The sequence below is a fragment of the Rhinolophus ferrumequinum genome, chromosome 26 (assembly GCF_004115265.2).
Source record: "Rhinolophus ferrumequinum isolate MPI-CBG mRhiFer1 chromosome 26, mRhiFer1_v1.p, whole genome shotgun sequence".
In the NCBI taxonomy this organism is placed as follows: domain Eukaryota; kingdom Metazoa; phylum Chordata; class Mammalia; order Chiroptera; family Rhinolophidae; genus Rhinolophus; species Rhinolophus ferrumequinum.
Genome location: NC_046309.1, coordinates 12494177 through 12519625, shown reverse-complemented (window position 1 = coordinate 12519625; position 25449 = coordinate 12494177). Strand labels below are relative to the sequence as shown.

Below are 25449 nucleotides of genomic sequence, written 5' to 3'. Positions count from 1 at the left end.
TTTGTATAGTCCTCATTTAATATGCTGTATGGTCACCAATTCTACATGTAAAGCCATGTTTATACTACAAATTGAAAGGAGACAGGAGAAAAGGAAATGTAAAAAAGAACATAGGATAATAAGTGTTCAATTTACCTTTTACAGGACACTTTCATGGGGAGAATCATTTTATAAAAATAATCTGAGCTTATCAACAACATTTGATGGAATATTATTGTCTAGCATGCTCTGTAAAGAGTAGAGATTAGGGGGAAAAAATACAACTCATAATTACAGTATCACACTGAGCTTTCATTTTGTTGACACTTCCTTTAAAGTAGCATTTCCCCAAATGCTTTCCGTGGTCAATAAAGTTCTAGTTGAACCACAGATCCATTTTCATTATAACAATATCCTACAGAATGGACCTTCTATTGAATACTGTTTGGAAAATGCCACTTTAAATACCAGTTTTTAAAAAATAAAATCCCTAGTTTTTGCTTTTACAATTTTAACTTGCAAAGAAAAATCCTCCTTTTCCCTGCAAATTTGAAAGTTCACATTACTTTACTACCTGCATTTCCTCTTTTGTGAAGCTGGCGGCCTCATCCCCCAATTCATGTAGATACATGCAGTCAGGCTTTGGACACTGCATATTCTTTAAAAAGTAACTGCAGTATTTTGTTGTACCTAGAGATGCCTGTAGGAAGAGGAGGGGAGAGGGAAAAAAGGACCCAAAATATGAAATGACGCAATAAGAACTTCCATGTTTTATGTTTTCATTTCACCTAAAATGAGACACAGACATGATAAAACAAGGAGTATGGCTGTAAATACTAGAGAACTAAACTATCACTAGCAGGACTTATTAATGATGATGCCCATTTGGAATAACTAAAGAAAACATCTCAGTCTATAGTTGCCAGGACTTGAGTATCCAAATGGTTTTCCCTAGCAATCAGAAGAGAAGACAGACAAAATCTGTTCCATGTCATAAGTGGTTAGGCACATAAGAAGGCAAATTCCCTTTACTAATTATGCCATTCTTCTCTCATTTACATAAAGCAGTGCTTGGTGGGACCCTTCACTCAAACCTGAACTGATCAATGTCCAAATATTTAAGGACAACAAATCAGAACCATTATCTATTTCTGATAAGAATAATAGAATCATTGTCACAGAATAAAATGTGTGTAAATATAGGAGATTTTAAAAGATCGTCCCTTACTAATGAACATGTTTATTCCTACCTGGCAAAACAGGACCCTACATAAGACAACAGTAAACAAATCAGCTGTCATGGGTTGGTCTAGATGCCTAAGAAGCAATCTTCAAACAGACTCCCTTCAAATGTAATACCGTGTTTCCCTGAAAATAAGACCTAGCCGGACAATCAGCTCTAATGGGTCTTTTTGGAGCAAAAATTAATATAAGACCCGGTCTTACATAACATAATGTAATGTAATGTAATGTAATATAATATAATATAATATAATATAATATAATATAATATATAATATAATAAAATACCGGGTCTTACATTATAATATAATATAATATAATATAATATAATATAATATAATATAATATAATACAGGGTCTTACATTAATTTTTGCTCCAAAAGACGCATTAGAGCTGATTGTCCGGCAAGGTCTTATTTTCGGGGCAACACGGTATGTAAATGCTAGATACTCCTCTACCTGCTATATTTCCCTTCCCCCTTAAGACAAATAAATCAAGAGGATCATGTCACCTTAAGTGTTCTGCCATCTACCACCACATTGTTGACACACTGTATGGCTCTGAGAGCATCTTCTGACCGGATGTAGGTTACATAAGCACTGGCACTTGGACCCTAAAAAGTGAAAATCCACTTTTATTAGTTTCAAATTCAACAAAAACTAAAAAAAAAAATTATCTTAAAACCTGCCTTGGAAACTCAAAAGACCTTTGTTACTACTGTCAGTAACAATAATCACATAGTAGTTCGTTTTAAAACAATCCACATACTAGTTCATTTTAAAACAATCATACTCAATGAATTTTATCTGATTTTAACTAGACTAAAATATCTTTGGCTTGGCATTTATTTTTTAAAAGAGTCATTTGACAGGCTCCTCAAGGTTACAAAAAACAAAAAACTGGAAGTTAGACTTTAAAAACTAACATTTGAAGACCGTGTCAAATTATGGTCGTATAAAAATAAATGTAATTTTCAAGAACAGTCTATCCGCTAAAACCAGCATAACAAAGATGCTCTTTTAAGTTTTCTTTTTTATTAAGTTTTCAACATCTGAAAACATTAATTAGAAATCATTATCTAATTATTAAACTGCCAAACAATAGACTCAACTCCCCCACCCCTTCGAACCATTACTAAATCTTTGTTTTACTAGTTCCCTTACTATCAATTTGCTGTTAAGTCTTGGGTCAAATGAGCACCAAAAATTCCCACACCCCACCAACAGAGGTCACTACACTGCTTAAGTCTTTGACCCTCAAGCTTTCTAATCACAGAAAATAAATATTCAGCCCAGGTCAAACCAGACTATATGGAGTAAAGGCAAAAATCCCTATAATTACTTATAGGGATATAATGAGTTACCTGTGATCCTGCATATGATGTGCTATTATTGATGACAACTTTATGTATTTTACCAAACTTCCCAAAATATTCTGGTCGTTTTAAAACCTGTAAGAAGAAGAAATACGATATAAACTGTCCCATTTTCATCAACTTTATCCTGATAATAGGGACATACACTATCCCTCTTCCGTGAAAGAAAAATAATTTTTAATATTTTCTAATAAATGTGATTATTTCCTGATTACAATTTGTGTGGTTAACCTACAGAAAATCATCAAAAGAGTCTAAAAGTTATTCTTTATTGACCCACTGAATAGAAACTGACACACACTAAGTTTGGTATTATCCACTATGTTCTAATACCTGCACCAATAATCTATGGGATCTTACCTTCACAGTATTCTTAAATACAAAACAGATCAAATATTCTGACCACATTTTTATTAACAGATGATCTTTATAGGAAAGTATTTCTCAAAACAATGACTCAAATTATGTATTAAAGACAGACAGAAACTGAAGGACATTAGGTAGAGACAGTCTTTACTCATAAATGTGTTGTACATAATATTTGCTATATTATCAAGCGTTGTTTATGAACTACAAATACCAAATATGGTAACAGAATGATCCTCAACTGTCTACATTTTATATCACTGCACGCATGCATGTGTGTGTATTTAGTTTCCTTATGTCAATCAATTGTACCATTTCTCAACTGTCTCCTACTTTAATTTCTCTCTTTTCTGGTAAGTAATTTATGTGAGATGATAGGTGGGGGGGAAATAGTTGGGAAATAAATTTATACATTTCTTTCTCTATTACCTATGTTACTTCTTCATGGTTATTTCCCCTCATACTTGTGTCACCTCCTTTACTTTGTGATCACTGCATCTACTCATTTAGCTTCTACTACAAACTTACTAGCTAAGCTGTGTGGGAAAATATTATCGAGTGTTTGGAAAGAATACCTTGTATGCATACAGAGCTTTCATTGAAAGACAGCTTGCTGTTTGACTGTAGGACAGTAGGTCTATAGGTAAATTTTAGGAAAAGAACAACGTAATTTTGAGGTAGTAGCAAATCACAAGAGAGATTTTTGTATCGGGGTACATACTAGCAAATTAGCCAAGTTTAGATATGTTTTACATCAGACAGAATCAAAGCTTTGTGGCTAGGGTGTCATTAATTCTTAACAGTTTGCAACTTATTAATATACAGTTGACCCTTGAATAACATGGTTTGAATTGTGCAGGTCCACTTATACATGAATTTTTTTTTAATAAATACACTGGAAAATTTTTTGGAGACTTGCAACAATTTGGAAAAACTCAGAGATGAACTGCATAGCCTAGAAATAGCATAAAAAATTTTTAAGAAAAAGATAGGTATATCATGAATGCATAAATACCTATGTAAACACTAGTCTATTTTATTGTTTACTACCATAAAATATACAAATTATAAAAAGTAATTTTCAAAACGTATGCACACATAGACCATATATAGTGCCATTCACAGTAGAAAGAAATGTAAACAATCATCAAGATGCAATGTTAAATCGTAACTGCATAAAATTTACTGTAGTGCATACTGTACAACTGTAATAATTTCATAGGCACCTCCTGTTGCTACTGCGGTGAGCTCAAGTGTTACAAGTATCCGCTTAAAATGCTATGTGACGCTAGTCATCTCCATGTGAGCAGCTGTCTCTCCAGTAAGTTGTGTATCACAGTAAAAAGGGATCTATCTCTCGAGATTCTCGCTTATGTTCCACTGTGTTTTGTGCAATATCGTAAACTTTGAATAACACGACACCCATATGAAGCTCCACTAGCGATGCTGGGACTGCTCCCAAGAGGCAGAGGAAAGTCACGACATTCTGAGAAAAGCTGAGTGCTTGACATGTATCACAGACTGAGGTCTGCAGCTGCGATGCCCGCCATTTCAAGATAAAGGAACCCAGTGTGAACTATTGTAAGAAAAAAAAATTTGTGAAGCCCTGACTGCAGCTATGCTAGCACACACAAAAACCTTGGACTTCTGCAAAATACTTTGTATCTCGTACTGAAAATGCAGCTTCTATGTGGGTACAGGATTGCTGTAAGAAAGGCGTACCTACTGACTCTAATGTGATTCGAGAAAAACCAAAGTCATTATATGACAACTTAAAGCAAATGAAAGGTGAAGGAGATATAAAGCTGAAGAATTTAATGCCAGCAAAGGATGGTTTGATAATTTTAGAAAGAGGTTTGGCTTTAAAAATGTGAAGATAACAGGAGAAGCAGCTTCTGCTCACCAAGAAGTAGCAGACAAGTTCCCAGATACTATCAAGAAAATCACCCAGGAGAAAAGATATTTGCCTGAACAGGTTTTTAATGCACATGAAAGTGCCCTATTCTGGAAAAAAAATGCCAAAACAGACAGTTCTTAGTAAGGCAGAGAAGTGAGTACCAGAATTTAAGGTAATAAGGGATAGGCTAACTTAACCATTTTGTGCAAATGCAGTCAGGTTTCTGATCAGGACCGCCCTTATCTATCAAGCTGCTGCCCCGAGCCTAGAAGGGAGAAGACAAACACCAGCTGCTAGTCTTCTGGTTGTACAACAGGACAGCCTGGACAACAAGAATTTTTGTCTGGATTGGTTCCATCAATGCTCTGAAGTCAGGAAGTCCCCTGCTAGTAAGGGACTGACTGCCTTTTAACGTTCTTTGCGCTTGGACAGTGCCTGTGGCCACCCAGACCCCGTGAGTTCAACACTGACGGGCCAGTGGTTTACTTGCCCCCAAACACAGTATCTTAATTTAGCCTTTAGATCGGGGGTCACAAGGACCTTGAAGGCTCATTACACACAATGCTCTATGGAAAGGACTGTCAACGCAAGGGGAAAGAACCCCGATCGAACACCATGAAAGTCTAGGATTATACCGCTGAAGATGCCACGTGGTTACAGAAAAGGCCGTTCTAGCCATCAAGCCCGCAACGAGCAATTCCTGCTGGAGGAAACTGTCCAGATGCTGCGCATGACTTCACAGGATTCACCACGGAGCTGATAAAGGAAATCACTACAGAGATTGGGGACATGACAAAACAGGTGAGGTGAAGGGTTTCAACATAAGGATCTCGGAGAATTTCAAGAGCTAACAGACATCACATCCGAGGCACTAACAAGAAGACTTGATGGAGAGGAGCGCTTCTGAACCAGTGCCAGACGAGGAGGAAGACGACGCAGGAGGAGCAGTGTCAGAACACAAACTGACATCAGACACTCGGGCAGAAGGGGGTCCGCTACTCAAAACTGCTTTTGACTTCTTTTACACCATGGACCCTTCTACAACACGGGCACTGAAACTAAAACAAACAGCGGAAGAAGGACTGGTACCTTACGGAAACCTTCAGAGAAATGAAAAAGCAAAACGGTCCGCCAGAAACGATGGTGTGATTCCACAGTTTCCCCCAGTTTGCCTGCCTTCTGCCCCCCACCCCCCGTCCACTGCCCCTGCCACCCCCGAGTCAGCAAGACCAGTCCCTCCTCAGCCTCCTCACGTGAAGATGACAGGATGAAGACCTTGGTGACGAGCCACTTCCACTTAATGAACAGTAAATAACCTTCATGCCCTACAGTTAATCAACTTATCTGCGTTTATGTGTGTCTGTGTGTGGAAACCTAGTGACGTGCAGCAAGAACCGCAGGAGACGTTCCTGCGCCATGATCACCATCGCCTACGCATTCATCGTGTGGATCATCGTGTGCAGGCTGGTCCTGAGTGGACAGCCTCTCCTTACACAGGCGTAAGGGGCTATTTAATATAGAATTAATGTGTTTCACTGTTTATAACTTTGCTTTCAAAGAATTACATTACTGTACAGTATGCTTGTCTCGTAATTGGAGAAACTGCATATTAGCCTATCATAAGTGGTTTTTAAAAATGTAACAATGTCTCTAATACTGTCTTATGAATGTAATGTTGTATGCCAAAAGAATTTTTTAACAATTCATTCAGTGCAAGGGGTTGGCGTTCCTAGCCCCCAGAATATTCAAGAGTCAGCTGTAATTACTTTTTCCATATTTTATTTTAGCTTCTTGTAAGTATAGCGTTGTCTTGGTTTCTATAGCCAATTCTAATGAATTAGAAGAAGTGATTACTATGGTTTTCAATCATTTTCCACCAAATCCCCTGATGGATACAATAATAACAGTGGTGAAGGCAATGACCATCAGGCTGTTCGCAGCAAAGTCTCAAGGTTGAGGGGTGAGGAGCGTATACTCTGAAAAGCCTTCTGGCAGGTGGAGTGTGTAACCGCATTCGGTATTCCAGCTGGATGCATACCAACTCAGCAAAAGGCCTCACAGCCAAAAGACCTGCTTCAGAGGCTTCTGGCTGGTCACCATTTGTGCTGCATCAACCTGCCATGTCACACCTGAGTTTATGGCAGTAGATCACAATGAAGGCAGCATTCAATGGGACATCTTGGAAATTTGTGGGAGCTTTCATTGGGGAAGGTTGTCAAAGTGACTGTCACTATTGTCGTTCTGTGGATGGGAGCCAGGGATGGCTCAGAATGCTCGGACTAGCCCTGCACAACACAGAACTGTCCTGCACAACTTCTGAATGTCCAACGAGACAGTCATGTAACTGAGAAGACTGTTTATAATTAAGTGAACCTAGAAACAAATTCCTTATTATTTATAAACACAGAGCAGTTCCCTACAGTTCTGACATACTTTGAATTTACAGGAAAAGCAAATAATATGTAATTAAGAGAAGACTACAAATGCTTTGTTTGGAATTTTACTAAGAGTTGTTGCAGAAAAATCACGTCACTGACATTTCATGGTGCCTGAGTTTCTAATACATACGCGTGCAACAATCTGCATTTGTAGCTGCCACCTTCACAGTGATTCTACAGAAGGCCGCAAGCATCTCACTATTGTATCATATACTGAAAAATAGTACTTCCCAAACTTGAACACACACAAATTATTTGGGGAACTAGTTAAAATGCAGATGTGGACGCAGCATCTGAGGCAGGACCTGAGAGTTTGCATAATAAACTCCCGGGTGATACTAATGCCCCCTGGGTAAGCCCAGAGGCCAAAACTTGAGCAGCAAGGTTCTAAAGTAGCGATACCCAAGTATTTACAATTAGAAATGGTCTTTTTATAACTACTTTCCTTTAATTTCTCCTTTATATTTTTTTTTTGTAAATTAAGTATTAAGACAGATTATATTATCAAGAAGTCATTTCTTGAAAGTCAAAGGGTGTTATAAAATATTCATTTAAAAAAAGTGGGTACTGGGTCTGATAAGGTTGAAGATCGCTAACTTTCGGAAATAATTTCTGGTCTGCATGACAACAAAAGGTTTTTATATAATTACACTGACATGTCACACTGAAGCCAGAATGATATTTTCGAAGTACAAATCTAGCCATGTCACTCTGTTCTTAAGAGCACTTAACAGTTCCCCACTGCCTTGAGCTAAAGTGCAAACTCCTTACCACGGTCAGAAAGCCCTTCCTAATTCATTACCACTTACCTCTCCAGACTCATCTCTCACCATTGCACTCCTCCAGCCCAACAAATCAGCTGCAGAACAGGCTCTTTCTCATCCCGAAGCATTTGTATAGTTGTTATAGAAGCACTCTACCCCAAAGATAACACAGGGGTACATCCCTCCCCCGTAAAGGCCAGGTGCTATGTCCTGAGCCTCCGTAGTGCACAGCATTTCTCACCGTGTCCTGTTACTTTTGTAAATAAGCAGGATGGCTTTTGTAGTGGCGCATGCTCAGGGTCTTACACAGTGCCTGGCACACTGCAGCAACTCAGTAAGTGCTTCCTGAAACACTCAACTGTCTTAGCGTTGAACAAAGAGAAGTGTTCTGTACGAACACTGGTGGGGCTCAATGTATTAGCAAATGGCCTGTGGCTGATAAGAAATGGCCTGTCCAGGCAAGAGATATTCAAATATTTTAAACTTTTTATACTAAGCTGAACACTACAGATTCTGCCTAAACATTATGGTCAACTAGCAAAACAGTATTAAAGTGAACAGAAAGTAAGTATGGGGGGTACCCTGCACATCACCGTATTAGCCACATATTCAATGTCATATATTTACTTCACAGTGAGTCAGTTGTAGTCCTAACAAAACACAAAAGGCCACGTGACAGAATTATAAGTGCCCAATGGTATGCCTAATACATAAATGTCTTGCTATATTCTTTGGGAACACAGTCAAGTGTTCATGGACATGACAGATAAAAATCAAACAGCTGGTAAGCAGCTGGAAGGACGAATGGATAAATGGGTGGATGGTGAAGAGGAACAACACACCGACGATCAGTGTGAAATACACTGGAATAGGAGCTTTAAGAAGGGGGGTATGTGGGAGCTGCGGTTGGGAGATCGTTCTAGTCCTGGCTCTGCTATGAAATAAAACAGCTGTGCTATCATAGGCAAGTCACTCAACTTCCCTGTGCCTCAGGTTCTCATTTATAAATGGAATGGTTGTGTCTTTAAGTCTTTTAGTTCCTTGAACAAGCTGATCCCTCAGGCCACCACACACCTGGGGCACTTTTGTCCTTATCTTCAGCCTAGGTAATCCCTACCAATTCTTAATCATCCTTTCCGCAGGGAGGTTTTTTCAGAGATCTCTATACTAGCTAAGTTCCTCACTGTGATATGTTCCCAAAGAGCCCTGTAGTTCCTGTTTATAATGCTCACAAGTTCTTAAACTCTGACTTCCCCACTCGTCTGTAAGCTTGTTAAGGGTACAGACTATGACTGGCTTGCTAAACTACTTATCTCCAACATCAAAGTACAGAATGGTAATTTACAGAATGAATGAATTAGATTCCAACAAATCAAATTTGACAACCTAGAAGACGACCATCATTAGCTCTAATCATTACCTCTAATAACCATATCTAAATAGTTTTTCTACTGATCCATAAATGATACATTGACAATCTTGGTACGAAGTTTTCTGATATACAAAAATTATTTTCAAAATAAGTTTTAATTTTTCTTAAACTCTCCTGTTTTATTAATCATCCACAGGTAAGAAAATAATACGGATTTTCTTTAACTTGAAAGTTATACTAACAATTTGAAACTGAGTTTTCTTATGAAGTCAACTATAAGTTTTCCAAACTGAAAAGGTTATATAGACAAATTAAGAGAATTTTTAGAGATATTATTTAGAAGTGGTAGGATCTAATCAATAGAACACTGGTCTCTGGTCTTCCTAGGCTTTCAAGAGAAATAAAAGAAAAACCAACGTTTAAGAAAATTCATTGTCCTCTTACCAAGCAACAATTATTTCAAAAGTATGAAACCTAACTACAGTAGTTTTGGGGGTACATTTATAGAGTCCAATATTGTATTCTCTCTCACTAGTCACAACCGAGATTCATTTTTCTGTATAGTTCTTCAGCTTAATCACACTAGAGTTACGTTATTTGAAGTGGAAACAAGAAATCTCTGTAATCCAAACTTCAGACTGAGACTACGGCTTAATTTTACCCAGCCTTCGGGTGCTGCTTCATATGCCTCCAGTTCTATAGCCGACCAGGTCCAGGATGTAGTAACAAAATCAAGTACATTCACATCCAAGAGTTGTCAAATCAAGATAAAAGTTCCATTAGTTCACTGGAGTAGCAGTTTCAGAAATGTCAAAAGTAGATTTTACTCAATAAGATTAGTAGGAATAAATAGAAGCAGGTAAATAAAAAACTTGCAGAGGTAAGAAGTGCCCTCTGGTTTAAAAAAAAGGCAGAGCTGGAAAAGGGAGGTACAAGGATTGGTGCAAAGTTGTGGTAGTATCCACGGAAATGGTCAAGGGTGAAATGGGATTCTGCCTGCCTGGGGAGTTAAGTACTAGCTTAGAAAAAGGAAGAACTGGCTGCTGAGGTTGAATCATAGGCCCAAAATGAGCTCTCTCCTAATATCTCTCACTGAAGAAGTCTCTTCCTGTATGAACTCTAGACTCACTCTTTTGGCTTTACCAAGAGCCTGGTCTCCTGAAAATCACGTCGCCCACTAATGCCAGCATCCCTGAACCCAGGTCCTAGTAATTTCTCAGCTGCCGCCATACTTGCTGCCAATGATAGACCCTTCTTAGTAAAGTCCACCTGATTTTCTCCCCCACTGATCTTGAAGCCCTTCATAACCTCAACACATAGTAAACTCATCAACAGTAAATATTCATTATTCTCTCTAAATTGTATTTTACAACATCAAATTTTAGACTCCTTAGATTTCCTCCTTCTGGGGCCTTTCGCCCAGAGCCAAGCCCGAGGATTCCCACCCTCCTAAGCATATTCACTGCAATCTGCTGTTTGAAGCATTACTTCAAACCTTTCTCAAGGGGTACTTGCAGCAGAGCTCCCCAATCCCGCTCCCTCCTACAGAAGTGAACAGTCTGGCTGTCATCGACTTCTACCCGCCTTCCCATTAATCTAGTCGGCACCTCCTGGTATATCAGAAACTGAAAATTAGCAGATGTGTATCCAAAGGCGTCAGGGCAAGTTATGAGTTCAACATTAATAAGGCAGATGATAAAAGGAGAGAAAAGAGGTAAGAAAAAAGAGAGTTAAGATCTCCCCTGCATCCACACAAATGACAAAGAACCTGGTTCATTATTTCCCTTCATCAAATTCTCCCACTTTCCCCAAAATTGGCTTAAAACGAATGAGTAAAGAATGATGATATAGTATAGCAACAGGTCACTAACTGTTCTATAACCAAGAACTACTACTTAGGCACGATTTAAGAACGTACAGATGTCTAGTGGGATCATATAACTGCACCCCCACTGCTGGTCCTTATAGAGCTACAGTAAAGAGGAAAGAAAGTAATCTTGTCATATATTAGCCTTAACGGCAAAACAGCACCATTACCCAACTTTCATAGTTTATTAGCACTCATGACGACTTTAAAGATCTAGTTCAACTGCCTCGTTTTACAACAGAAGGAACTGACGCCAAGATTAAGACCCTTGCTTTAGATCCCAATTGGTCATTGGTTTTTTAGTGATTGATTAAAAATCACTGCCCATTTTCTCCTAAATTTTAATATTTTCCGGGGAATTCTGCAGTTGGACAGGGTCAGGTGTTATTTCCAAATAAGATGAGCAAAAAGAAAAAATGTCAAGTTGAGAAAGAAAACAGAAGAGGACTTACCTCTGGATCTGCTAGGCGCTGAGACAGGCCTACAACAAAGACGAGGTTTTTTTGTACAACACGTACACTAGCCAAATGTTTGCGATTTTCCGATATTTTCTGTTTTCTCTCATTTTGTTTCTGTTTCTTCTCATTCTTTATCCTTTGCAGTTCCTCCTGGGAGAGTGGTTTATAAACTGCTGGGTCTTCTGGATATGGCTTCAAGCATAAAACAAACATAGAAGTTAGCATTAAATAAAAAGAAAAACTGTACGAATAACAAATAATCAAATTCTCGATAAAGGATATGTGGTTATTTGTTACAGCTTCCTTTTCCTGAATCTTTTAATTGCTTAAAATATTTTTATTCAATAAAAGTTAAATGTTAAATAAAACAGTTTTTTAAATACTTGTTTTTAGAGCTTAACACAGACCACTTTTAGCACTAAAACTTAAACCACCACCAAATGTTCTAAAATAAAAAAAATAAAAAACAATCTTGGTATTTCCTACAGTGCCTAGCACACAGTTTACAGGAAAATTAAACTTCTAAGGGGCTATGGAAGCGGCAAAGAGTACAAGTTCTCTATCTAAACATTCTCATTTACATATTACAATCAACAAATATTTAATGAAAACCTGCTATGTTCTAGAGGATTAATGCAGTTATTAGTTTTTTAATACATTCCCAATCAAAGAGGGACTCAAAAGGGGAAATAAATACAATACTGATACTCTGGCGTAGGAGTTTGAATTTAGTTTCAACACTTACTGGCCATGTGGTCTTAGGTAAATTAATTAAACTCTATGCCTCAGTATCCTCATAAGTAAAATGAAAATAAGCATAAAGGCTGGTGTAAAGATAAAATAACACTCATAAAAGAATTATTATTATGACTGGCACACAGTAATCCCTCATAAACATTAGCAATTACACTGTTGTAATTTTTTCCTTTCTCTTCATTACAACATTGTTTTTATTCCCACTGCTAAACTAAGACTACTGGTGGCCGGAATAAGAACTGTGGACTCACACTGCCTGGCTTTCAATCTTGGCTCAATCTTTATTCTCTGAGACACCTTAGCTAAGTTATGTGACCTGTCTGCCTCAGTCTCCTCTTCTGTAAAGTGGGAATCACAATACTTTATTCAGAGGATTTCTGTGAGTTTAAAAACACATTTGTAAAGTGATTAAAACGTGTCTGCACATTAGCATTCAATAAGTCAGTTATTAATACTACTAATAAAACTAGTTAGTAATAAATGGTAGATAGGACACATTAAATGCAACAATATCTAAAAGTGGACATGAAGAGATCTCAAAAATGGGAACCACAAATCGTTGGGATTTGAGACTATAGGTGTACGAAACAACAGAAATGATGCCATCAAGAAAAACAGTGGGAACAAAGAGGGAATATCCAAAACCCGGAAATCTTGCTATGCCTTTAACATACTTTCTTTTTTTCATATATAAGTAATAACAAAAAACTTAAAAATCCTCAAATTTGAACACATTAATTAAGAAAATGAGATTTCCCTCTACGTTCCTCAATTTCTCTGCCAGCATTCTCTGGCATTGCAAAATCCTGATAAAAGATGATGCCAAGTAACGTAAAAGTAAAAAATGCATAAACACAAAAAAATGATGGAGAATGACAAGTACCAAAAATTACACTGCAATATCAACTATCACCAAGTATATTACTGATGCACCACCAAGTTGAGTATACAGCACTGGTTATCCTAGTCTTTTTGCTATTATTCCATGTTATTTTTTATGGAAATATAATTCCACCAGGCTTTAAAGTAAACTTTGTTGGAAAATAACTGCTATACAATGCGAAAAAACACCAATACAGGAGAACAACAGAACAAATTAGTTTACTATGGTTTACCCTCCAAATATCTCTTATTCCAGCAACATAAAGGAAGTTATAAACATTAGCTTTTTAATCTTAACATATTTATAAAACTACATTTCTGTTGTTAGGAGGAATTAAATAAAAATTTTTAGACAACGTAAAATGTGCTAATTTTCTCTAAACACAAAGGGCAAATATACAAAATCTTATTAGCCTTAATTTGTCTAAAGGTTTCATTAAAAGTCCGAAAAGTATGCATTCCATGACGATTCCTCCTCCACACATGCCACCATAAATACTCTATTAAATCCAATTGGCAGAAAATTAGTAAGTTAGATACATTGAAACGAGGAAGGGAGGTAGACTAAAAATGAAGAAACATAATTTGAATAACTACAGATAGAGAGTGTGACTTACAAATCTAGTAACAGTAAGCAGTTCTAAAAATAAATACAAAGAAAATATATCTGGTCTACTTTTTGACTGAAACACGTGTTTAATTTTCTAGGAATATAGCATCCAATTAAAAATTACAAGTAGAAAATTTTTCTTTAAAGGTACTACTGTGTGTTACCATGTTTCCCCGAACATAAGACCTAACCGGAAAATAAGGCCTAGCATGATTTTTCAGCATGACATCCCCTGAACATAAGCCCAAATGAGTCTTTTGGAGCAAACCTTAATATAAGACCCAGTCTTATTTTCGGGGAAACACAGTATATATATCAAACTAATGCAAACAGGGTACCTGTGGAAAAGCATTTTTAATGTATAAAATATTTTTAATAGTGTTATTAGGTTGGTGCAAAAATAATTGCAGTTTTTGCAATTATTTTTAACCTGTTAAACTGCAATTACTTTTGCACCAACCTAATAATTTGGCAATAAACTGCCAAACTACTAATTAAGATGGTTTGTATTCTCTAGTTTAATCACTTAATTTTTTCACATGTGTAGTATCTTCCACTTTTATTCCTAATGTATTTACATGTGTCTTCTCTTTACTTGATCAGACTTGCCAAGAGCTTGATTATTATAATGGTCTTTTCAGAGAACCAGCCCTATACTTTATTAAAATGCTACTTTTCTTCTATTTCACTACATTCTGCTTAATCCTGGTCTTCTGTCCCAGTGTTTATTCTTTTTCTGGTTTCTTAACCTGGAAATAACTTCATTTACTTTTGTTCTTCATTTCTAATAAATGCATTTACAGCACTAACTTTTCCTCTTGCTAAAATACTATATAAAACTTTATTTTTAAACCAACATCTTAAAAACAATAATGATCTGCAGTAGGGAAGTCCCAAGCCAATTTCTAGATGAGAGTCAAAATCCAGAGAGAAAAGTGGAAAGTCTGAGTAACAATAAAGAAAGGGGGACAAATGGAAGAAGAGGGATAGCATTCAAAGCCCAAGGGCAGCCCAAGGTGAAGAGTCTTTGAGGACAGCATCCCCACGTTAAGTTGAGATCTAGCCCGCCCCCAAAGGGCTCTTTTAACCACAGGATTAAGAACAAACTACAGAGAGATCAGAACAAGAAAAAGGAAATGGGGGTCAAAGAAAATCTTTCTAGAGAAGTTGTTGAACCAACCCTAGGAAAGATTTGCACCCTGGAGAACAAAAGACATAAGCTTGGCCAGAACAAACACTTTTATACTTGAAAAATCCCTAATGGCAATGTTTATAGGACTCAGCAAAAGCCAAATCAAAGCTTCTCTAGAGGAGGGCAAATCCACCTTGGGCCTTGGAGAACCCTACAAATAATTCAATGATAACAATTAGGAAGTAATCACAGATAACCATGCATAGAAAGAAATAAAAGAACATGAACAACAACCAGCAGAAACATACCTCACAGACTAGTTACCAGAACTATTGGACATAGATTTTAAAATAATGCTTATCTGTTTAAACAAATATATGACAAACTTGAAAACATCTGCAGAATATAAAAAATCTATTTTGAAAGTAACATATCAAGTATGAAAAAAGAATAAACATTATTTCTAGAAATGGAGAACGCAAAGGCAAAATTTTAAAACTCAGCAGACATACTTAGAAGACTGGACCTAAAAAACAATTCAGACACTAGAGAATAGAGCAGAAGAAATCATCCATTAATGCATTAAGCAAAGAAAAAGACAGAAAATACAGAAGAGATTAAGAAACATGGAAAACAGTGAAAAGATCTAAAAAACAATCAGAGTCCCAGAAAGAAAGAGAATTAAAAGCAGTATATAAAGAGATAAAGGCGTATTTTTTCCAGAGCTAATGAAACTCACCAATCCAGATTCAAGAAGCCCTACAAACCCTAATCAGGATAAATGAAAAGAAATACACGAGTTCTACCTTTTGGAATTGGTTAACATATCCATTGTGGCCTAACAGTCAATTTTTGTGCCCACTGCACTTGTTATTTTAAAGTTTTGTACAAATTTGTTTGTATAACGTATGTGCACACACAAATGTACACATGCTTGTTGTATTTATTACTCAAATTTTCCATTTCCTTTTTATTGTCTATTTCATTTGTCAATTTCTAAAATATAGAAGTCTCCCCATGATGAATGTAAATTCGGTGTTTCTCCTGGTATTTATATCAGCTAAACATACTTCAAAGCTCCGCTGTTAATTAAATAACGTTCATGAGTTTAGGGACCTTTTAATCAGTGAGAAAAAGTCTTCTTTGCCCTTTTAAAATGTCTGATCTTTAATTTGATTATAAGTAATATCAACACTATTATAACTTCTCTCCTATATTTCCATTTGCCCACTATATCTTTTTTCCCTAGTTTCACTGATATTTTTCTTATATATGTTCCTAGTCACAGTGACATAAGGTTTATTAGGAAAAGGAGCAGTCCCCTATTTCCTTCCTCCTTGCACCAAGTGCCTCTCCCTACAAATAACCTGTTGACTCTTTTAGATAATTGTTTTGTCATTTACCATCATATCATTAAATAACATGCCTGTATTGCTACTTCTTGATTTTTCAGTTTTTGATATTATCACATTATGCAAGTTGAAGATTTAACTTTCTTTTAGCTAGCCTAACCAAACATCCCAAGTACACTTTCTAGCCTTCCACCCTAATTTTGGTGAGGACAACATTCACGATTACATTATTATAAAATTCAAGTGATATTTATATACTTCCACCTCCAGCCATGACAGAGTAGACGGTTAACAGACTAGGCCTACCAGCATAAACAACTAGAAAACGAGACATAATATATAAAATAAATGTTTTTAGACATTGAACAACAGGCAATGAACAGCTGGTCTGTGAACTCTGAGAAAAAAGAAATAAGACAGGTGAAAACCATGAGTGTCTTAGCTTTCTTCTCTTGTGGCACTTACTGGATACAAGCACTGGGTCCAACAGTCACATTGGGCAGGGGAGAGAGTGATCAAAATTTGAAGAGACTGGGGCAATTGAAATTTATGGGGCAAAATACCACAAAGAGGGAACTAGTCCAAAGAGAGCTCCAGAAATCTACATTCCAGGAATCCTGTGATAGCTAGTTTCCACTAAAATTTCACAATTATATAAATAGACGTTGATCTTTTCTTCAGTCATCTTACTTTCTATTCACAGAGGCCTTCTGAGGACAACTGCTTTTCATCATTAGTAATTTTCTTCTATTAGTTCTTTGATTATTTCTTTCCATCCATTCTTAGTTCACTGCTTCAGAAACTTCTTAGCAGAGATCAGAACCAGCAGATCTTTTATGTTGCTTAACTTTCATGCTTTCTATTTTTTATCTTTTTGTACTATATCCTGCAAAAACATACTCAGCACATTCTTCCAACTTACCAATTTACTCTTGAAATGTACACATTCTGTTCTTCAGCCCATCTATACAACTGTTCATTTTCAGGACTTCTAATTAGCTCTTTTTTAAAAATGTTCTTTCTACATGACTATATCATTTTCTCTTACTTCTTTAAGAAGTACCAGTGACAATTTTAAAAATTTGTTTCTGTCTGCTTACTTACGTTAGGTTCTTCTATTTACTGAATTTGTGCTTCTCTTTCATAATGTTAGTTTTCCTAAAATGTCTTGATTCTTGGTTGCTGCAGCCAATCTATAAATGCTTTTTCTGTTTACTGTAGGATGCTCTTTTGTGACTACAAAGAGGACAAACTGCTGGATGGGCCATGTCAGTAGTTCATCTTCTGAGCACAGGAGGTCCATGTTCTTCCAGGGAATTTCTATCTAGTTAGAGAGGCTCTGACCCAAATTTATAACCAGTGTTCCAGCTAGAGGACATCCGTCTCTGCTACATGGTATAAAAGGTGAGCTGGACCTATACGCCCCTCCAATGCCATACTCAAAACAACCACACAGATATTTTTCTAGGATCTTGAAGCACCACTATTCTTACCTTTTTTCAGCAGTCTTCTCCTGACTATGTTTTTTGAGCTAATGCTCCTTTATTGAACTTGATCCCAATGGCCTTCTTTCATATTCCTCACACCTTCTGGTCCTCCCAGAAAGGTACCCTTTTATAGATAACCAGCTTTGCTATTTTGTTTTGTTTGTACCTTTACATTTTTTCTATGTTTTTCTCCACTTTATAAGGATTTGAGGTGATTCTCAGTAATCCCGTAAAACTGAAATGAATTTGCCATTTCCCTAAATAACTGCTTTTACTCTCATGACAATTTAACAATTAGTCTTTTTGTTAAGACTGTACTTCCTAACATTCCAAAGGGAAAAAAAGAGAAAAACTTCACAAAGTAAATCAAATTCACAAGCCTTCTGAGTTTTAGGCTATCCTGCAAGTCATCGCTTTCAACAAAATAGTTCAACATGATGGTCCTTTTATGGAATGACCAGAAACCAATTTTTAAATATTGTTTTTGTTTCAAAATACGTTTTAAATCTTTTAAAATATTATTAATGTTTCAAATCCATTAACACAAATTTATTATACATTGTGACCAAAGCTAATGTGCTAATGTTAAGGTTTTCACTCACTCTTAAAGTGTATTAACTATATAAAGACTACATATATACATACACATACGTACATATGTGTGTGTGTGTGTATATATTCTACATGATAAATATCTATTATATATTATATATTACATATGTAAAAACTCTATTAATTAATATTTAAGTAGATCTAACCATTTTTTATTCATGTACTATATTTTAAAGGCCGACTAGATTTAAAAAAGAAAACTGGACAATGCATTGCCTTCTGAGATATAATTCCTCTGGAAAGGAAATTGAAAAATAAAATTTTAAACAATAATCTAGATTTCTAAAACACATTCCCACTTTCTCAAAATTTGGTAGTAATGAACACAAAAGCTCTCTGAAATGGGTAAACAGAAAAGAGGGTTTAAATCATACAGACATTAAAGGTAAAAAATAGATCTTTGCATTAAGCCCTTACGTAGGTCACAAATAAAGTCCTTAGAAATGGAAATGCAACAATCCTATTCAACCTGTCATTCACTATACCTAACTATTGCACCTGCTTATTAAAACAAAACCCAGAAAATTAATAAAAATCATAGATTTTTTTTTTCGAGTTAGAAGGAATTCAAAAGACATATTTGAATCCCAAACCTACTACCCACTAGTTGATGCCTATGGACAAGTTCTTCAAAGGTCCAGTTTTTTTTACTGTATAATGGGGATAGCATTATCAACTTGTAAGAACTCAACAAATGAGTAACTTTTACCTTCTGAATCAGAATTTCTATGTCATTTTAAACCCATGATTTCTTTTACCAAACATCAAAACTTCTCTCCTGTTTTGTACTAGAAAGTTAAAGAGAATTCCCCCCACTAGATGTAATATTAAATGTGGTTTTCTAATTTCATACCATCCTATCTAAATTCTTTGCCTCTCTCTACTTCTAATTCTTTTAAACAGTCAGCACCACTGATCTTGTTAATCTTCTCAGATAAGAAAACTGAAGGGTAACTGGAGAGGTTATGTGACTTTACCAAGGTCATATACTTAAGTTAACAACAAAGCCAAGACTTCACTCTGACTCATAAGGGCAGTGTTTGTTCTACTTTGTTATATTTTAAAAATAAAATGCTACACGTAATCTCACTTGAGGTCTGTAGAGTCTTTTAAATCTACTTACTCATACACATGGAGAAAAAAAACTGTACACAAAGTTATTTTGGAGTGTTTACCTTTCTACATGCAGGACAAAGCCCATTTTCATCAGTGCGAATTCGATGCCAACAAAATCGGCAAATCTGGTAGCCACAGGTGCAAGGGAAAAAATTGATATCATCTATCTCCAAGGGCTCCATGCAAAGAGGACATTCCACAGGGTCTTCCTTCGCATCAGGACTGCGAGACATCTTCACGTTTATTAAACAGCAGCAAAAGTTTATAATAATTTAAGGGAGAAAGAAGTTCAGCACTGAGAATTAAAATGTAGAACTTCAAAGACCTGCATTAAAAGAAACAAAAAACACCGTTACTACTGGGGAAAATATGGCATTTTCAATAATCATTTCATCAAAAAATTTGAAAAATAGTAATCAACCCAATTTTTGCTATCATCTCAGAACAGGTTTCAGAATGGAATTCTGAGTTTTTTTACGTGTCAAGATAAAAATCTTAGCATTATTAACTTTTTAGATTCAACAGAAAGACGGAAGAACTTCCTTTTTTCTAGATAATATATTTACTACTAAACTAGTACTAATCAAACCATATTTTAGGAGAATAAATAATATACAAAAGAATCTTCAACCTTAAAATACACTCTGAATTGTCTTATCTTTGACCTAAAAGCTACTTAATACTGCAACATAACTAAAGGAGCATGATAGTATCCTAAAATGTATCACAATTTATAAGATAAACCTAATGAGAAAGAGAGACTTTAGTCATCTATAATTACATGCTAATATCAAACACCAAAGAAAACATAGGCTAGAGCTGAAAAAAATATGCCGTAGAACCTGTTTACAATTAAATATGTATTGATATGCCAAGGAAAACTTCTGAGAAAATAAGAACATAGTAAACAAAAGTATTCCTAAGGTAATGAATGCTACAAGAAGCCTACAAAAAACAGGAAGGGGGACGAGAAGCAGACCTATATATATCAAAGTCTTTTATAATATTAAATAATTTATCTTTTTAGATTGTGGAGAGTTGGAATTTTGTACGTAAAAATTTAGGCTCAAGCCATTGTTAAATTAAAACATTAGACTGGAGTCACTATTTTAGGTTAAAAAAAATGATAGCCTCCAAAATACAACTCAGTGCAATCCCTATCAAAATAACAGTTTAAAAATAATTTGACAAAATGATTCTAAAGTTTATATGAAAGAATAATAAATGCATGAGAACTACTTTGAAACTTCTGGGAGGAAATGTGGGGATTTGTGCTATCAGATACTAAACTGTAATACAAATCTACAGTAATTTAAACAAGTTGATATTAGTACAAATATAGATAAAAGATCAAAGAAGCTAAGTAAAACATCTAGAAACAGAACCATAAATTTATGAGATTTAATATTTAGTAAAAGTGATATTACAAATCAATATGGCAACGATGGCAGTAAAAGGATAGTGGTCTATCCACTCGAAGGAAAAAAAACAGTATATATCTATCTCACACTGCAATCAAAATAAATCCCAAATGATCTGTCTAAAGAGCTATATATTGAAATAAACTATCAAAGTGTTAGAAGAAAAAAAGAGAATTTTTCAAATCTTGGGATACAGAAGGTCTTCCTACGCAAAAACAGAAATCCAGAAGCTCTAAAAGAAAGCTATGATTGACTTAGCATCATGGAAGAAAAAAAAAAATTAAAGGCAAGAAACAGTAAAGGATGTATTTCAAAGAAGTTAGTCTCCCCACAAAGTAGAGACTATACCGATCTAAGTTCCTCTTCACAAAGAGGAAATGGGAGCACAGAGAGTACGTTTCCTTAAATTGCCCACCTACTACCGTGTTTCCCCGAAAATAAGACCTAGCCGGACCATCAGCTCTAATGCGTCTTTTGGAGCAAAAATTAATATAAGACCCGGTATTATATTATATCATATTAAAATAACATATATTAGATATATCTAGTAAAATTTATACCTAGTAAAATTATATTAACATATATTATAGTAAAATAAGACCGGGTCTTATATTAATTTTTGCTCCAAGACGCATTGCATTAGAGCTGATGGTCTGACTAGGTCTTATTTTCGGGGAAACACGGTAAGTGGTGCAGCCTAAATTCATTCCAGGAAGTCCTAACACTCCTTATACCACCTAAGAATCTATCTTACATAAATACACATACGCACCAAGTGCCTTGCTGTTTTGCAGCATTGTTCATACAGGGAGAAAGCTGCCAGCAATCAGTTGAGAAGTCATTAAGTAAATAATATAGTCATAAGGTAGATGTGTGTGTTCAATCAGAAGATGTCTATTATATGTTGTTTTTGAACTTTTGAAAGCAAGTTGGAGACTAACATAATATACAGTTACTTCTATATAACTGAGTAAACCTTGTATGTATACATATTTGTTTCTCTAAACAAATAAAGCACACGAAAGGTTATACCGCCAAAATGTTACCATGTCACAAAAGACAAAATGAAGGTAGTAGACTACCGGTTTTAGTTTTGAAAAATCTGTATTATCTGAATTATTACAACAAACATTTTTGCAATTTAAATCGCCAACTTAAAAAAAAGAGGGAAATTATTTTCAACTCACTTAGGAAAATTAAATGTGACTTTTGTTAATAATTCAAAGAAAAAATATTTTAAAATAAAAATTTTTTAAAAGAAAAATAGTGTAAGTATTTATAAACTCACGCATCTTGATTTACAGACCCAATTTTGCCACTATCGGTTTCCTCATACGTAAAATGAGGGATTTAGAGCTGATCTAATGGCTGTTCCAGTTTGAATATCCAAAAACTGTACTTGTAGAAAACACATTCTCAAACACTGGTTCCACCAACAGGAAACTAAACTAAAATAATTGAAGGGTGTTGCCTATACTTCTAATTTACTTTTGATTATAAAACCTTCTTTCCATAACTATAGCTTAACTGGAGTTTTAGTGAAGTAATTTATGCAATGCTGGGAAGGAAACAATACACGGGGTTTTATGAGTTGAAAAGCTTTCTAGAAAGTAAATTACTACAAGTTAAAAATGACATATTGAGGTTATGCTTCTTGATTGCTTCTGTCTTTTAATTTTAAAACTGTTTGCAAGAGGATGAGGGAGGAAAAAGGACAAAACAGCAAGAAGTCCCTAAAGATGGTTAATACAAAACCAAATACATTTTGCACACTTCTAGCACCATGGAGAGACACCAGGCAAGGCGTCTGCAAAATGTAATCTCGGAACTGGTAAAATGTAGGAGGGAAATCTGGTATGATAGAACACCGGAGTACAAAGTAAAAGAGCTGACTTCTGTCTCATCTCTTCCACTAATAAGTAGCTGTAAGATTTTGGATAAGACACTCAAAAGCTCTAGGACTCAATTTACTCATCTAAAAAATGCCAAGAGACACACAATTGAATGGAATTTCAAGTAGAAATGTAGCCCCACTGAACTAAGCTTTTAAAATAACCTTTGAACTAAACTCTCTCCCCTCCAAATACCTTAGCCAAGATATTCGTTTAGAGATAATTTTATTTCGTAAGCCAATCAACTAATATTAAAATTAAAATAAAACAGAAAGTTGAAACAGTAACATTTATAAAGGTACAACACACAGAAATAAAAGAAGTTTTTAAATGAAAAAGGGCAATAAAGTCAATGACTTTCTGGATGAGATGCGAGGATTATAGCACAGAAGTGATCAGGTTTTGATTCAGGAATTAATTTTGCAAAAAAACCCAGTTAATTTTCACATACACTATCTAATCCTCTCAGTGACTTGGTAAGAACATACTACCCCTTTATGAAAGACGAAACTGAGACCAAATGGTGACCCAGCCTTTCAGTGATAAAGATATAATTCTAGAGTAAGACAGCCAACATAAAAACCCATACCCTTTCCTACAAGGTAAGATAGATACATTCCTGCATATCCTTAGGTATAAAGTGCAAATGTTCAAAAAGTAAAGATGACATTATTTTACAAAAACTGAAATACTACGGGAAATTTCTATCTCATTAACTGCGTTCTTGTTCTCCAGATCACCAGCAACCAATGCTGTAACACAGCACAAAATCTGACATACATGATTCTCCTTAGTCACCCAAAATCTCGTGTACCATGTAGTAAGTGCACAAGACAAAAATTATACATTCAAAATCGTGCTTGAAAATTTCTTATCATTCATAAAGTGTTGTACACATGGTTTTGTGTTTAGAACACTGTTCAAAAGACACGTATAAAAATATATTATGAAATATAAAATACTGCAGCTGCTACGGAGAACAGTTTGGTGGTTCCTCAAAAAGATAAAACACAATTAGCACTATGATCCAGTATTTCCACTTCTGGATATATACTGAAAGAACTGAAAGCAAGGACTCTTACCAGATACTTGTACACCAATGCTCATAGCAGCAATATTCCCAATACCCAAACAACCCAAGTGTCTGTCAATGGATGGATAAACAAAATGTAGTGTATACATACAACAGATTATTATTCAGCCATAAAAAGAATGAAATTCTGATACATGCTACAACGTAGATGAGCCTTGAAACATTACGCTAAACAAAATAAGTCAATCACAGAGACAAAATATCATGATTCCACTGATGATCTAGAATAGGCAAATTCATTGACACAGAAAGTGGAAATTACCAGGGATTGAGGGGAGGGAGAATGAGGAATTATTGTTTAATGGGTACTTAACAGTGATTAGCATTTTAAAGGAAGAGAAAGATTTAAAAAAATGTCAAAAGCACATTGAAGCTCTCTTATCAAGAAAGCTAACTGCTTGTTCTAATTGTATCTAGTACATCAATAACACTTATTATTCCCTCAACGTAAACAGGTTCTAGGAAAGTTATACAAGTGGCCAATAAAGGTTTTTGTTGTTATAATGTTCTTTTTTATCTCCATTCATTCAGTGATTCAATAGTTATTGAGCTCTTACTATGTTTCAAATGTTTCTGGGGCTTTGGGATACATTAGTTGACTATACCAAGCAAAAATCTATGCCCTGCTGCCTAAGTTTAATTGGGAGATCTACACAATAATCATAATAAATCAGTAAATTAAATAATATGATAGAAGATAATAATGCGGTGGAGAAAGTAGAAGGTACCAGAGACGGGGGTGCAATTTAAATGGGCCAGTTGGAGTAGGTATCATTGGAAAGGTAACATTTAAGGACGTGCCTGAGTAAGCCATGCAAATATCTGAGAAAAGAACAGACCAGGCAAGAAGATGTCAATAGAGAGGTCCCAAGGAACATGCTGGAAATGTTTGAAGAACAGCAAATTAAGAGGGGCTGGAACAGAGAAAGTAAGGAGAGAAAGTGTGAGGTAAGGGCAGAGACGTGGGGCTCCAGGACCTTGTAAGGATTATCACAGACCACGAGAACAACTGTGGCTTTCTCTGTGAAATAAATAACGAGGACCAGAGATTTTTAAACAGAGGAATCGCATGAGTTTGACTTGTATTTTCAAAAGATCTCTCTGGGTTCCACTTCCAGCATGAGAGAGTAAAGAGTTCCATGAACCCCGTCCCCAGCAAAACTAGTGAAAATTATTTAAAACCAACCACTGAAAGCAGATGGAAATGATTCTAAGGGCATAAGGCAAACGAAGAAACACTTAGTCAAGAAAATCTACTAAAATTCAGGAAAAACAGCAAGACTATATGGTATTTGAACCAAAACCTGTTCCCTTGCCCTTCTCAGCTCGATGACACT

At 35.6% G+C, this 25449-nt stretch overlaps 1 protein-coding gene across 7 annotated transcripts in view; it reads right to left on the bottom strand.

Moving 5' to 3' along the window:
• The window catches only part of CNOT4 (CCR4-NOT transcription complex subunit 4), a 113493-nt gene that overhangs the window by 48500 nt on the left and 39544 nt on the right, over positions 1 to 25449 (bottom strand). For all 7 annotated transcript variants that reach the window (XM_033098874.1, XM_033098879.1, XM_033098880.1 and 4 more), the window contains exons 2-6: positions 19766 to 20031; positions 11754 to 11951; positions 2586 to 2672; positions 1734 to 1835; positions 554 to 679 (exon numbers count right to left, since the gene is read on the bottom strand). In XM_033098874.1, coding sequence (XP_032954765.1) covers positions 554 to 679; positions 1734 to 1835; positions 2586 to 2672; positions 11754 to 11951; positions 19766 to 19939 — 687 coding nt within the window. In that variant the 5' untranslated portion in view covers positions 19940 to 20031. The remainder of the gene's footprint in view (positions 1 to 553; positions 680 to 1733; positions 1836 to 2585; positions 2673 to 11753; positions 11952 to 19765; positions 20032 to 25449) is intronic.